This window comes from Callorhinchus milii, unplaced genomic scaffold (genome assembly GCF_018977255.1).
Source record: "Callorhinchus milii isolate IMCB2004 unplaced genomic scaffold, IMCB_Cmil_1.0 Scaffold3, whole genome shotgun sequence".
Classification (NCBI taxonomy): Eukaryota; Metazoa; Chordata; class Chondrichthyes; order Chimaeriformes; family Callorhinchidae; genus Callorhinchus; species Callorhinchus milii.
Genome location: NW_024704744.1, coordinates 2,507,714 through 2,522,236, shown reverse-complemented (window position 1 = coordinate 2,522,236; position 14,523 = coordinate 2,507,714). Strand labels below are relative to the sequence as shown.

The 14,523-nt window shown below is 47.2% G+C and overlaps 1 protein-coding gene across 3 annotated transcripts in view; it reads left to right on the top strand.

Annotated features, from left to right (window-relative positions):
- col12a1a (collagen, type XII, alpha 1a) overlaps window positions 1-12,807 on the top strand; it is a 152,836-nt gene extending 140,029 nt beyond the window's left edge. For 2 of the 3 annotated variants that reach the window (XM_007906341.2, XM_007906339.2), the window contains 4 exons: window positions 3,299-3,487; window positions 4,311-4,388; window positions 4,940-5,110; window positions 10,645-12,807. In XM_007906341.2, coding sequence (XP_007904532.2) covers window positions 3,299-3,487; window positions 4,311-4,388; window positions 4,940-5,110; window positions 10,645-10,769 — 563 coding nt within the window. In that variant the 3' untranslated portion in view covers window positions 10,770-12,807. Of the gene's footprint in view, window positions 1-3,298; window positions 3,488-4,310; window positions 4,389-4,939; window positions 5,111-8,925; window positions 9,587-10,644 lie in introns of those variants that run through there. The other variant, XM_007906340.2, reaches the window with a different exon arrangement.
- Window positions 12,808-14,523: the final 1,716 nt, after the last annotated feature.

Below are 14,523 nucleotides of genomic sequence, written 5' to 3'. Positions count from 1 at the left end.
CCGGAAAAATCCCCTTTTTTGCTTTTCAAACCGCGCGCTCTTTGACGTCCACCTGAGCGGGCAGACGGGAATCTCGGATGAGCATCTCATGGCAGTGCAGTGCTCTCCGCACCCTACCTCCCCACACAGCACGGGGCGGGAGCGACAGCCTTAAACTGTGAACTTAATAACCTCACCGGTTCCTGTGTTACTGTGAATGCGCGGATTGTTCTCAGCGAGTCTGGGAATGGTTGAAGCAGGTGGAGCCTGGTTGGAGCAAGGCTGACACTCGATGAAAGCCTTGTCCTAGCTTGTATTCATTGCCCGTCGGGCATCCGATCCACCAGCTCCTTCAGTGATTGAAAGAAAGGGAATGATTACACACAGAGACCGCCAGCTGCCTGTGTCAGCCTTTCAGCTCCTGATCCAGACATCGGACACTACAGGATCATAGATTGAGTGACTCATGACAGGTGAACAGTGACACTTACTGTAACTCTGGACCCACTGCTCAGGCAACAAAACCTGGACACAAAGGTTGCTGTCAGCTTGCCTCAGTCGGTCTTTCATCTCAGCTGTCAAGAGATTGTAGGGTTCATGTGGAGTCCTGTAGCTCAGTGGTTAGAGCACTCGCTTTGCAAGTGAGAGACCCGAGTTCAATTCCAGGCAGAGGGCGAAACCTTGGGCAAGTTTCCTTACTCCACACAGAGCCTAATAATAATCCCTCCAAAACCCAAAACAATAATAAATTGGTCATTTTCAATCTACGACTGTTTGTGGGACATTGCTGTGCGCAATTACACAGTCAATTCACTTTACAGTGTGTTCTGTGAAGCGCTTTGGGACTTCCTCCCGACGTGAAAAGCGCTATATCAGATGCAAGGATTATTATTATTATTATTCAAGCCCCCAAATCCAGACTTGAAAGCTTACAGGATAGAAAGGAAGCCTTTCAGTCAATTTAGCTCCCCCCATTGGATCTCTCCTCTAATCCCAATTCCCCTGCCCCGTCTACATCGTGCTCGCTCCCCACACTGGAGCTCTTTACTCTAATCCCGTTCCCCTGCTCTTTCCCCCATTGTTTTTGTGGTGGTACTCACTCCCCCATTGGAGCTCTCTACTCAAACCCTAATACTGGGGAGCTCTTCCCCTTGAATCCTTGAGACTTTAAACCGAGGTCCCGTCTGTGCGTGTTCAGGTGGACGTTAAAGATCTCACAATATTAGTTGAAAAGATAAGCTCTCTTTTCTCTCAGTTCCCTGGCTGACAATCCCTCAGGCAAAAACGATCGTGCTCTTCATGGCTGTTTGCCGCATTTTTCCCACAAAAGACTCAGTCACTGCTCTTGACAGGCTTTGATGCTACAATAATAGTAATAATCCTTGCATTTGATATGGCGCCTTATCACGTCTTTGAGACGTCCCAAAGCGCTCACAGAATACGCTGTTTATTGAAGTGACTATATATTTTGTGGGTGAAACTCGGCAACCAATTGCACGCAGCAGTGTCCCGCAAACAGTTGCGGATTGAGTGACCAAATTATTATTTTTTTAAAATGTTTATTACCCCAGGAAAGTGACAGGTAAACAGAGACGTGTGTTTGTAAAGAAACGTGGCCAACGTTTCGCCCAGATCCTCTCGCTTGGCAGGCAAGTGCTCTAACCGCTAAGCTACAAGACTCTATAGACCAGTGTTAGTAGACCATAGTTATAGACCACTGATGACCAATCTTTAGGCTCAGCCAAAAAAATAAATGTTCTTCATTGAATATTTCTTGATTTATGCCATAAATGTGTGAATGTGCTACTTCTGGCCCACGGGCATAGATTTGCCACCACTGTTATAGATACTTATTGAGCAACATTTATAGTGGACGCTGTGGTTTCTGCTGTGCTCAAAATACATTTTTTTGATAATTTATCCCAGTTCTTCCCCCCCCCCCCCGCCCACAGCACACACATACACACACATCAGTATTCAGAGAGCCCTGCACGCAAGCTGATATTTTATCCAAGTCAAAAGTTAGCAGCTGAACTGCATCATGTCTCAATCATTACCTTCTCTACCTCTCTTCAAATGGATCAAAGGGCTTCACAATATGTTTTGGGTCTCTTTTTATGTAACATCTGTTTCAGCGCTAATCAGAACAGCATGGAAGAAGCACGTCGGTGGGTGGCTTTGTTTCCTGCCATCCTATTCTCTCGTATCTCCTCGTTCCCTCTCGTGTGCGATCTCTCTGTCTCTGCTTCTTTCTTGCAGTCTTTCGCGCTCTCTTTCTATCTCTCTCTCTCGTGCTCTTCTCTGCCAGCTGGCACGATTTGAGCGTGACGCTGCAGTCTAATCACAGGTGCATTGGGATTGAAGAAAAAGTGCCTCAAACAGAACCCTTGAGCTCACAGTCTAGGCTGATGCTCAAAATCTGCGCCAAGGAGAGCCTCACATTGTCAGGCAGCAGCTGTCCTTGGGCTGAGACGTTAAACCGAGGCCTATCTTCCTTTGGGGGGAGGTGGTAGCTATGTTAACTTTGCAAGCCAAAGCCCTCATGAATAGGGGACGGCGGTGTGGGGTGGGGTTCCTAGGTGGACAAGTAGCACAACATGAGCAACTCTCAGTCTGGTTTGGATACTCTCAAGCACAGTGATGGGTTTCCTCCCATTTCAGTCCCCCCAAAAAATGATTTACATTGCAAAAGAGAAGGGTGTTTCTCCCCGTGTCCTGGCCAACAATCCCCCAGATAAAATTATTTGCTGTGACGTACAAATTGCGAAGTTTTTTTTTAAGAAATGTCAACAATGCGATAAGACGTATCAGACGTAAGGACTATTAATATTCTGTCAACGACGGCTGGTCAGATTTCGGCGAGAGTTCTCCCTCAAACAAGCAAACCGGGGTTGTTGCTGGGCCGCCGCTGAGCGCAAACTGGCTGCCACATTCGCGGATCGCAGAGGCTACAATTTACAAATACCTTCTGAGGAGACTTGAGACATTTTTGCATTGTGGACGCTATACCGAATGCAGATTTTATTTGCGTGATGTGTCGGCCTGGCTCAGTGGTAGCACTCTCGCTTCTCCCGGTGTCTCGGCCGACGATGTCCCGGGTAAAATTTGGGCACTCATTCCGTGGCTGTTTGAGGGACGCTACTGCGTGCAAATTGGCTGCCGCGTTCACTCATAAAATACACAGTCACTACACTTTACAGTATATCCTAGGAAATGCTTTGAGACATCTTGAAGATGTGATAAGGGTCTAAATCAAATGCAAGGATTATTGTTGGTTTACTTTTTAAACGCTTGACCCTTTTCTCTTGCCCCCCGACAGATCAGATGAGCAGAGTTAACTCCCTGATAAACCAAATCCCCAACGGCTACTACAACAACCGTGCGGTGGCCGGACCACCGGGACCCGCGGGAGAATCAGGTAATCCCGGCCCCCGAGGGGAAAACGGAGCTCAGGGGCGGCCAGGATTCCCAGGAGCACCTGGCACGGACGGCAGAGCTGGAGAAAGAGGTTGGTACATCGTTACTTAAGCTTCACATAGAACATAAGAACTTGCTGAGTGAGAGAAGACCAAGGTCCATCGGATGAAGAAGAGCATTCGGCCCATCTGATCTCATCCCTCCTGAACACTCACCCTACGTCCCCGATTTGGTTGTGACAAGTCAAGCCAAGGTCATGTTGCCAGGAGTTCACTTTAGCTGCTGTGTTTGCCAGGAACAAACTTCCTCTATCCCTCCACATTGCCTCTCCCTTCCCCATCTTCAGATGGTGCCTGAAGACCTTCTTCTTTGACTGTGCTAATGGTCACCTCCCCCGGCTCAGTGTCGTGCTCCACCACTGTGAAGCGCTCTGGGACGCTAGTCTGCGTGAGGGGCGCTATGTAAATGCAAGTTGTTGCCTTTGCTGCACTTGTGGAGCACGTTTCCAACATTCATCAGGCTCCGGTCTGCTCCATGTCTCCCGCCCGACCCGCCCTACCATCGGTGGCTGTGCTTTCAGCCTCTCTGCCCCCACACTCTGGAACTCCATCCCACAGTCCCTTCGCCTCGCTTCCTCCCTCGCCTCCTTCAAGGCCGATCTCAAGACCCTTTTCTTTGACCGAGCCTTTGGTCTCCCTCCCACCTCTCTGCCTTCCCTCACCCCTACACCACCCCTCCCCAATGCTCGGGCCCCAACACCTGACTGTTCAGCGCTTTGGGACATCCTCCCAACGTGAAAGGCGCTCTATAAATGTAATGTTGTTGTTATTGAGATGTAGCACCATATTAATGTGCAGGTGGTTGTTTGAGGCCCGAAGGTGAGTGTTGTCTTTTTCTCTATGTTCCCACGGCAGGTCCACCAGGAGAGCAGGGTGAGAGAGGCAGCACAGGCATCGGAAAGCCAGGAAGCCCAGGTCCACCAGGAGCACCAGGTACATACCCTACAGCGACGACCATTCTCCATGCCCTCACTCGGGGAGCAACAGGAGGAGAGTGGGGAGAGGTTAGCAGGGAGTGAGGAAGAGGGGAGCAGGGGCTAAGAGGAGAGGGAGCGATGGCGAGAGGAGAGAGAAGCAGTGGGGAGCAGGAGGAGAAGGGAGCGGAGGGAGGGGAGGGGAGCGAGGGAACAGGGCAGAGGGAGCTGGGAGAAAGGAATGAGGGACAGAGGAGAATGGGGGAGGGGAACGGGAAGAGAGGAACAGGTAGCGGGGGGAGAGGGATAGCAGGGGGAGGAAGCAGGGAGAGGGAGAGGGGAGTGGGTGGAAAGAGGAGCGAGGACAAACGGGTGGAGGAAAGAGGGACAGAGGGGAGGTTAACAAGTCGAGAGGGCACCAGTGGGGAGATGGGGAGGGAAGATGTGAGAAGTAGGGAGCAAGTGAGCAGTGGGATGTGATGGGAGTAGAAATCCTCACCTCCAGTGAAGTTTTGCTCGCCCGCTCCGAGCGATCCTAACCCCTGAGCCTTTGTTGCGTTCCCCTCTCAGGTCCCCAAGGACAATCATTAACCGGACCCCCAGGTCCTCCTGGTACGCGAGGTGCCCCAGGCCCCGGGGGCCGACAGGGACACTACGGAGCGCGAGGCCCCGCTGGGCCTCCAGGCTATTGCGACTCCTCACAGTGTGCCGGCATTCCTTACAATGGCCCCGGCTACCCAGGTAAGCACAACACAAACTCCAACGTGTTTCACGTGATTTAATTTCATGCTGTGGTGCAGGATAACATTTGGAGCAGGTGCGGGCGAGGGTGGTTGGGGAGATGGGGTAAAAGAGGGCTGAACAAGGCCTTATTCAGTGTCGTCCTGTCATCACTGGCAGTCATTGTGGTGTCTGAGATGTTGCAGTCCCAAGTCCGTCTTCAACGATCGGCAGTTTGGGTTATAGTGACTCGCCCTCTCCACTCCATGCGCCCGCGATCCTCTCCCCTCCTCATCCAACCCACACTATCGTCACCATTTTGGATTCGGCCCTTTTTTGTTTTGGTCAGCCGGGTCCGCATCCTGCTGACCTAATTCCAGAGGGTATTAGGCGCAGGCTGGCAAAAGCCAAGTCTTGGGGACCCCAGAGAGTGTTTTGGAGTAACTCCTGGAGTCCGAACAGCTAAAAGCTCTATGAAGTGTGCACCCGCTCTCTGCGAAAGCCCTCGGTACAGGCCCCTCCTCCCCAGCCCCCCCATTCAGTCCCCCTCAATGAAGCCATCCATTCTAATCTCAGCCCCCGCTCTTTTCCCCACCATACGGGTGGAGAGGGAGGGGGCTGTTAGTGGCAAACCTGTCGATAAGTGAAGACGATCTTAAGGCGGACTGATCAATGATCGATCACAGTTGGCGATCAATGGCGACAGTTCTGACATCGAACCATGATGTTCCTCATACCCCCCCCACCCCCACCCCCCTGGGTGGTCCTCTCGGTGTTCTCATTCTCCAAGACCACCTTGGTGACCTTTAGCTTCTTTAACACTCTTTTCGCTCGTGAATATAAACGGCCACAGTTGTTTGCTCCCTCACCCCTCAACTTTGATTTAAAAAATGTTTTTATGATTAACGCCACAGGTTAATATGTACTTTTAAGTTCTTAACCCAATAATTAACCTAAAAACTATTAAAAACTAATGAGCTTCCGGTTTAATACTGTAGACTAACCGCTCAGTAGTGGAATAGAGAGTTTATACCAGAGTGTAAACTGGAGAATGGTCAATCGGCCATTCTGCCCCTTTGTTTTCATCATCTGCACTTGCATGAAAACCAGCCGCATTGGCCTGCAAGAGACCGGCACAGCTCCTGCCAACGGAGCTAAGCATATTCCTGGGGAGGTGGGATTTTATTCTCTCTTGCCCCCTCCCCCACCCTCCACCACATGCTCCTTCCCTTTGCCCTGATGGAAACTTCCAATGTATTCAGTCAGAGATGGTCTCTGGTGGGTGAAAGGCTGGGCAGGAACAGACAGCAAAGCCTTAGGTTCGAATCCCCCACCTGTGCTGAGTTTGGGGGAAGTATTCAGGCATTAGGGCTTAGGTGGAGTCCTGTAGCGTATTGGTTAGCACACTCGCCTCGTAAGCAAGAGGTCCCGGGTTCGATTAATGGGCAGGGCAAAATCTGTTTGCTTACTCCACACGCCTCTGTTTACTGAGCAGTAAGTAGAAACCCAGTTGTTAGTCGATTGGCAGATCGCTTTCCGGGGGTAATAATCCCTTAAAATAAATTATAATAATAATTTGTTCACTCAGTCCACGACTGTTTGTGGGACACTGCTGTGCGCATTTGGATGCTGCGTTTTGCCCACCAAAGATACAGTCAATTGAGTTTAAAGTATAATCTGTGAAGCGCTTTGAGATGTTTCGAAGACATGCGCTATATCAAGTGCAAGGATTATTATTTTATGATCTACGCCTGAGATCTGATAACCTCAGCACAGAATGGGGATTCATGTCCTGTCAACCTGTGGCCTGTCCCGAGTTCAGTGCTGTCTTACCCACACGGAGAAGGGGGTGGGAAACATTAAGGTGGGGAGGAGGGAGGGAGGGAATTAGGTGGAACAATAACACTGATAAATCTTGTAAAATCCCATTTAAACAACAATATAATTCACTTAATAAACGCATCAGCACCCCATGACAGGATCTGCCCCCACATACTCTATTTGCATATGTCTACACCCGCCCCTGACTCTCACGATATCCCCTCTCCCCTCCCTCACTCCCCCTTTCCTTCCCATTCCCTCAATCCCCCTTCCCTTCCCCTTCCTTCTCCACTCCCCTACTCCCCCCTCCCCCTCCGTTCCTCCCTCCTGTTTTCCCCCTTCCCCCCCACACACACAACCGATCAATCTCCGACCTGACCGAGATGGGACAGAACAGCAAAATAAAACAAGTCGATAAATCCCTAAACACTAAAGTCCGTCTCCAGACTCCCTCCCGATAAACACTTTGTTTTTTTGTAAAAAAAAATAGAAATGTTCTGTTCGAGAGCTTCAAAGACGGAAATAAAATAAATGAGATTAAAAAGAACTTCCTGGAAAGCTCCAGACGGTAGGCAGATGAAAAGGCTTCCGACGGCAAAATAAATTGCTGTCAGAGGCTTAATATTTTCTCTTTTTTTAAAAAAAAACTAAAACCCTAAAACCACACCAGATACACAGTGTTTAATTGTAACATTCGATAAGGTGATGGATGTTCAACCTAATCAGTCAGGGTCTCTTTCGGAGAACCCAATAAAAAGCATTTAGGCTTAACAAATAAAATATTTGGGGTTGAATTTGCGGCGTTCTTTGCTTAGCGCCGGTGTTAACCCACTGGCTGCCAGGATACTACACTCCCCTCTCCTTCAAGGAGGGTCAGTCTCCGCTTCCTTCCGGGTCCCAATGGACGCCATTGATTTATTTCGATAGCAAAGTGTCCAATTTAAGGCTGAATTCAAAATAGAAAAAAAAACTCTTGCCCTTGTTTGCGAACAAAAAATGGCGACACCAACTAGGAAGTGAAATGGAAGCATCCACTCACTGAGGGAGGAAGGAGAGTTAGAAGGGGGGGAGTGTTTTGCCCCTGGGTGGGTTTACGCCAGTGTTAAGTAAGCAGTGCCGCAAATATTATGCCCAATTTCATAATAACGAAAAATTCAAACTATTGTATTTTTGTGATAACGTTATTATCTTTTCTTTTTCAAAACAAAATGTTTCTTCTCCGTTCTGAATGATAACTCGCGGATGGGGCGGGGGTAAATATTATGACCCGGGTTGTGCTAACAGCTGAAAATCTGTCCCACTGATACCCAAACGCATCGGCCCCACTCCATAGACGTGACTCCCCACCTCATCCCCTCCTCTCGGTTCAGTAAGAGTGGTTAAGCCCGTGTAGTTAGCCCACGTTGAATTTGCTGGTTAGCAAGATTGTGGTGGAATTGGAGGGAGAGAAAAGAAAGGGGAGAGGGACGATGGTGGTTATTCCAATTAGCTGATCGCTTGAGTTAAATCTCAAGATTAGTTTGGATGAAGAAGGCACTTTGGCCCATCTGATCTCATTCCTCCAGAACACCCACCCTACCATCCTCTTATCGCAGCATCGAGCTGCTTTTTAAATGAGTTCCAATGTGCTGGCCTCAACCACCCTTCCTGGTAACCCTGTCCCACTCATTAATTACCCTCTGAGTAAAGGAATACTTCCTGGTCTCTATCCCTTTACACCTCTAAACCTGTGTCCTTTCGTTCCATTGTAAAGTATTGATCTAAGTTTACTAATTCAATCCCATTTAACATTTTATACGCTTTTGTTATGAGGTTCCCTCCAAGTTGTCTTCTCTCAAGACCGAAGAGCACTTAACACAACCCAGGTTGCAAATTTCCCCATTGGGAGTGAGAAAGAGAGAGAGAGAGAGAGAGAGAGAAGAAAGAAAGAAAGAAAGAAAGAAAATAAATGCTGGGATAGAAAAAAAAGCAATAGAACGTACACAAAAACTAACATGGTTCTTAAACTGTTTCAGGTTCCGGATAAATTTTTACTAGGGTGTTCGAGGTGCTTAGAAAATACCTGAAAAGAGTTCTGTGACCTGTGACCCTCAAATATTTATTCAGAAGCTTAATAGGAATTGAGCCTATTATGGAACCCCAAAAAAACAGCCGGGATCTTGATTTAAGGAAGCAATCTTGACCCAGGAGACCTTCATAAGGAGAGACACACACACACACAAACTGAGAATTGAGCTTGACGTTTGTCTTATAGCAAATGGAAATCAACCTTATTTAAGTCTTTCTTGTGTCTTGAAGCACAAAAAATCAACAAACTCTCCCCACCCCCACAACAAACTTCCCCCTTCCCCAACAAAACAACTCCCACAACCATCTCACCAAAGCTCAACCCCAGACAGATGAGGTTTAAAAAAAACGTGCTTCTTAGAGAGGTCATAACAGCTTCATTCCCTCTCTCTGTACCCACCCACCACCCACCCACCCCTCCCTCTTGACTACCACAAGCCCCCAACCCACCCCCAGAACAAGTATTTGTAAACCTGGTGATGCAAGGATTAATGTTTGGGTATATTATTATTATTTTTTGCTGTAAATACCTAACCGTGCCAATTGATCACTTTGTTGGGAGACACAACCCACACGCTATAACAGCCATTAAACCCGACAAAACAAAAATCGCTTCTGCTTGACATGCTTGCTCTGTGACTGTAAGTAACCTTTTTCCAAATCTTTCCCCCGGAACACGTCCCGCGAAAACCTATTCGTTTTACAAACTTGTCTTGTTGGGGGAGAAGAGAGAGAAGGCGAGAGGGGCGAGGGTTAAGAAAAGAGGCTTGCGATGTCGTGTATCCAAACCGTTGTGTGTTGTTTTTTTTTTAATTCGTTGCTTGTTTTTGTGTTTATATATACAGAAAATAATTCTTAAGATTCGTTCTGTTGGTTGAGGGTGGGTGGTAAAGAGTCCGAGGTGTGGGTGTTGGTTGTTGTGTTTCTATAGTGATGTCTGTAACAGTGTCTCGCAGTGCTTAGCGACGGAAAATCACAATTTATAGCACAGGAGGAGGCTGTTCACTGCCCTCATTGCAGTAATCTCATCAAATCCCATTCCCTGCTCTTTTCCCCCCATCGTGTCCGTGCCGGTGCTCGCTCCCCCACTGGAGCTCTCCACTTTAATCCCATTCACCTACTCTTTTCCCGCCCCAACCCCACTTGCCCCCCCCCCCCCCCCGCCCCGTCATTTTTATTTTCTGCATGTTTCTCTCTTTTAAATGTTGTTCTGATCTCAGCCTCCGCAGCCCCTTGTGGCAGTGTTCCACTTTCTGGTAACCCTCGATTAACTGTTGGGAATTTCAGCCTATGCTGTGTGTTCAACAATCATTGTAACATCTTTAATAGCCCCCACCCCAACACTTATTGCTTCACCCCCCAAAAAAAAAGTAGAAACCACAAAATGTAATTAACCCCCTCCCCCCCCCCACCTCCTCCTCCTCCTCTTGTTATTCTGTTGGACAACAAAATGTTCTTTCAAAATGCATGTATATGTATCATCTAACATACAAAGGTTTGCGTTTATGTTCATGTATAAGACACGAGTGTGCAAAAATGTCATGTGTTGTATGTAAACATGCACTGGGTTTGTGCCTAACGGTGAAGTGTGTGTTGACCGCAGAGGACAGACACCCGCTTTCATTCTGACGCTCTATCTATGATCTGGACCCGTATTTTTAAACCAGGACCGTTCGAAAGCGGACCCTACCAGCCCGAGCCCGACACGTACGTTGTGCCCATAGAGAGAGAGGAGCACGGAGGTTCAGAAACTGAGATACAGTCGCCCGGGATTGTCCGCGGCCAACCCTGAGAAGATCGGGTACCAATTCCACACACACACACCCACTCATACCATCAGCAGCAATAATCACACCAGTGATGATAATAATGAGAACAACAGAGGGAGATATAAAATGGGAGTCGAGTTATAACCCTCTACACTTCCAGACCCACATATGCTTTAAACCTCTTAGTTCTAGACCTCTCACTGCGCTCATGCTTATACCCAACACCCTTTATTCCATAACAAAGTGAGGCCATTTGGCCCATCGCTCCCATGAGAGTCTGTAAGAGTCATTCCTTTCATTGCTTTCCCCACTTCTCTATCTCCCTCTTCGCAAACACTTTCCATATTTTTTTCTCTTTTCCAATATTCGTCCAATTCCCTTTGAAAAACCATTACACATTCTGCTTCTATCCAGTGTTTTTTGTGTGAGGGGTGGAGGAGGTTAAGAGTTCCACATCTGTGTGCATTCATGCGTTTGCAAGTGTGTGTTTATGTGCATGCGTGTGTGTATGTGCGTGGAAAAGAAAATTCTAACCTTTCCCTTTTTTGTGTAAATACCCTAAATTGATGACCACAAGTTATCAACTCTCCAACCGGTGGAAGTAGTTACTCCTTATTCACTTTGTCAAACACCCTCATCACAAAAGGAGGGGTCGAGTGGGTTTGGATGAAAGAGATCCTTCGGTCCATTTGATCTCATACTTCCTGAACCTTCAACCCTAACATCCTCCCTTCAAAGCACTGAGCTGTTCCAAGTCCCTGCATCCTAACCTCCTACACACCCTCCTTGCATCCACTCCCTTCCTCTTGTTTGTAAAGTATGTGTGATGTCTGCTACAGTCGTGCCCTTCACATCCCCTGTCCCCTCACGCTTCCTTACCCTGCTCGTTCCCCCTTCTCTCTCCCCACTTTACCTCCATCAAACCCACTCATCCCTTCAGCTCAAAGCTCGTGTTTCCTTTTAAAACCCAAACAGGATGGGGGGTTGAGCACTTGAGAATGTAGGAATGTAAAACAAATAAAGCCCCCCAAAATTCTTCAGAATCTGGCAATCTCTCTCATTCTCCTCTCCCACCCTGTCCATTTTCCTCACCCAATTTTCTTCCTGCCCGAGCCTCTGATACACGCTGGCCATCTCCAAGGGGAGCCACAAAGATATTGGCAATCGAACGTGGAGAAGGGAAGAAATGAACCCACGAGGTTCGGGCTTATTTTTNACCTCTCCCTACAATCGAAATCTCTCTGTGAAAAACTAACACAAACACGACAAGGAAAATGGATACAGCCACACACTTGTTCCCACCTCAATGTTAAACACCTTCTCTCTCTCATCCTCTCCCCAACACATGCACAGACCCTCCTTTCCCCTCAATGCAGGGCAACCTTCCCCCTCCAAACACAAATAACTTCCTTCACACCAATCTCAACCTAGCTTCACGCCCTTAATACATGTATTATTTAATACCGTAATTATATATAAAAAGAGATAGAGACCAAAAAAAGCTTCCTGACTTCATCATTGTGATTATTATTATAGCTTTGAACTTGTATTTTTTTTTGCAGTTTATAACTTTATAAGGGTATATTACATTAATTTACAAAATGCATCAGCTGGTTAAATCAAGCATTAGGTGTCACACACTCAACTGAGGATCCATCCTGACACCCTTGTGCTGAGCAGACTGCACACGTTAAAAGTTCGCTTCAATCTTTCACTGGGTTTCCTTTCCGTTGACTTTTTTTTCGGCAAAAAAAATTCGGGACCGAGACCTCAAATATCCTTCCGAAGCTTAACGTTGTACGGGCTGTTCATCTTGATTTTTGTCACGAGAAAAAGGGTGAAATTTGCATGTCTGTGATGTACATTTATTATGGAGGTTTTGCCAGGACAATAGTGTTTTCAGAAACTAAAAAAAACGTAGTTGGAATCTGTTTGCAAGACTATGGAGATAGGAATCGCTGCTTTGTATTTGTAACTGCAGATGGTGAATTTCACAGCCTCATTTTCTTATTTATTTCTGAAACAAATGAGACATTTTTCAATAAAACTACTGAAATTAAATGAAGAGTGAGTTGTTTTTATGGCCCTTTGCTTACATATCTCTCTTCCCTCCCTCCGTCTCTCCCTCTCTTCTCCCTTCCTCCCCTTGTTCCCTTCCTCCGCTTCTCTCCCTCTCTCCTCCTTCCTTCATTCCCCTCTTCCCTCTCTTGGCAAATCCTTATGTTCTTATTGATGTAAAGTTTGGGACACGACATGTCATACGACTGCTAGGATAGTGGAAGGCGAGCTTGATGGACCTTGGTCTTCTTCTGCCTCGCAAATTCTTATGATCTTATGTTCCCCTCGCCCTATTCTCCCCTTCCTCCTTCCCCCCCTTTCCTCCCCCACTCTCACTGAGATCTTGACCAGGACCTATGATTGGTCTGTCTCAGTTGACAGCACTTTCTCCTCTGGATTCAAGCCCACCCACCCACAACCCCCACATTGGAAACATTGTGCTCATCTATCTATCACATCGGAAACCTTGAGGAGAAAAACCTGCATAGTCAGACTTTCCATTCATCACAGGAGACATTAAACTGATCTCCCAACTGCCTGTTCAGATGGTTGTTAAAAAACCTGTGTAATAATAATCCTTGCATTTGATAAAGTGCCTTATCACGTTGTCGACATATCTCAAATTTTGCAGAACACACTGTAAAGTAGATTGATTGTGTATTTTGTGGGCGAAATGCAGCAGCCAGTTTGCGCACAGCAATGTCCCACAAACAGCCATGCATGGAATGAGTGACCTATTTTATTTGGAGAATTATTGGCCAGGACACCGGGAGAGAGAAACTTTTTTTCGAGCAGCAGCACAGGATATTTAACATCCACCTGAACAGGTTTAACGGCTCATCCTAAGGACGGCACCTCTGATAATGCAATGCACTCCCAGCTCTCCATTGGGGTGCCATCTTAACCTATGTGATTCCAAGTCCCAACATGGGGCTTGAGCCCACAACTTTCTGACTCAGTGGCAAAAATACTACCAACTGAGCCAGGCTGACATTCTGGTAAAGATCCTGTGGCACCAATCAAAAACAGATGGAAATTTCTCTCTCTCCAAGTGTCCCAGCCAACACTTCCCTCGATTAAAATTGGTCATTCACTTCACGGCTGTTTGTAGGAGATCGCTGTGGGCAAATTGGCTGTCCCGTTCGGCTTTACATAACCACTACACTTCCCAGTAATTACCATGAGGTCACAGATTTTTCCCACTTGGCTCTTCTGCTTTTTGCAAGCCATAACCCCAAGGAGTAAGATGGTACTAACTGGACATAACAGTGGAAAGCTTTCCAAACATGGTATCAATGGCAAGCTATGCGGATCTGCCTAGCTAGACTCCGACAATTACCCCAAACACAAACTCTGGGATTCCCAGGCCTTGGCTCTTACCAACCCTTGCCTACTAATTTACAGAGTGTGCGCCTTAGGGGAAGACAGAGAGAGATAGAGAGAGCATGCATTTCATTCCAGACAAATTTCCGTACTTATGTGAAAATTACACAAGATTGGAGCCCATGAAGTGAATTTGTGAGAGTGTATCCAAATATGCCTTACTCCCTCCCTCCTTACTACCTACAATCCACCTGGCAAGGGCTCAAATCCATGCTTGTCAGATGTCAAATGACCAACTAGTGACTGGGGGTGGAAAGGTAAGCAAGGTCTCCTTGGTACTGAATTGGCTCCAAGGAGAAATGTTTGGCAACGAAATGTCAAAATCGAGCCAATACT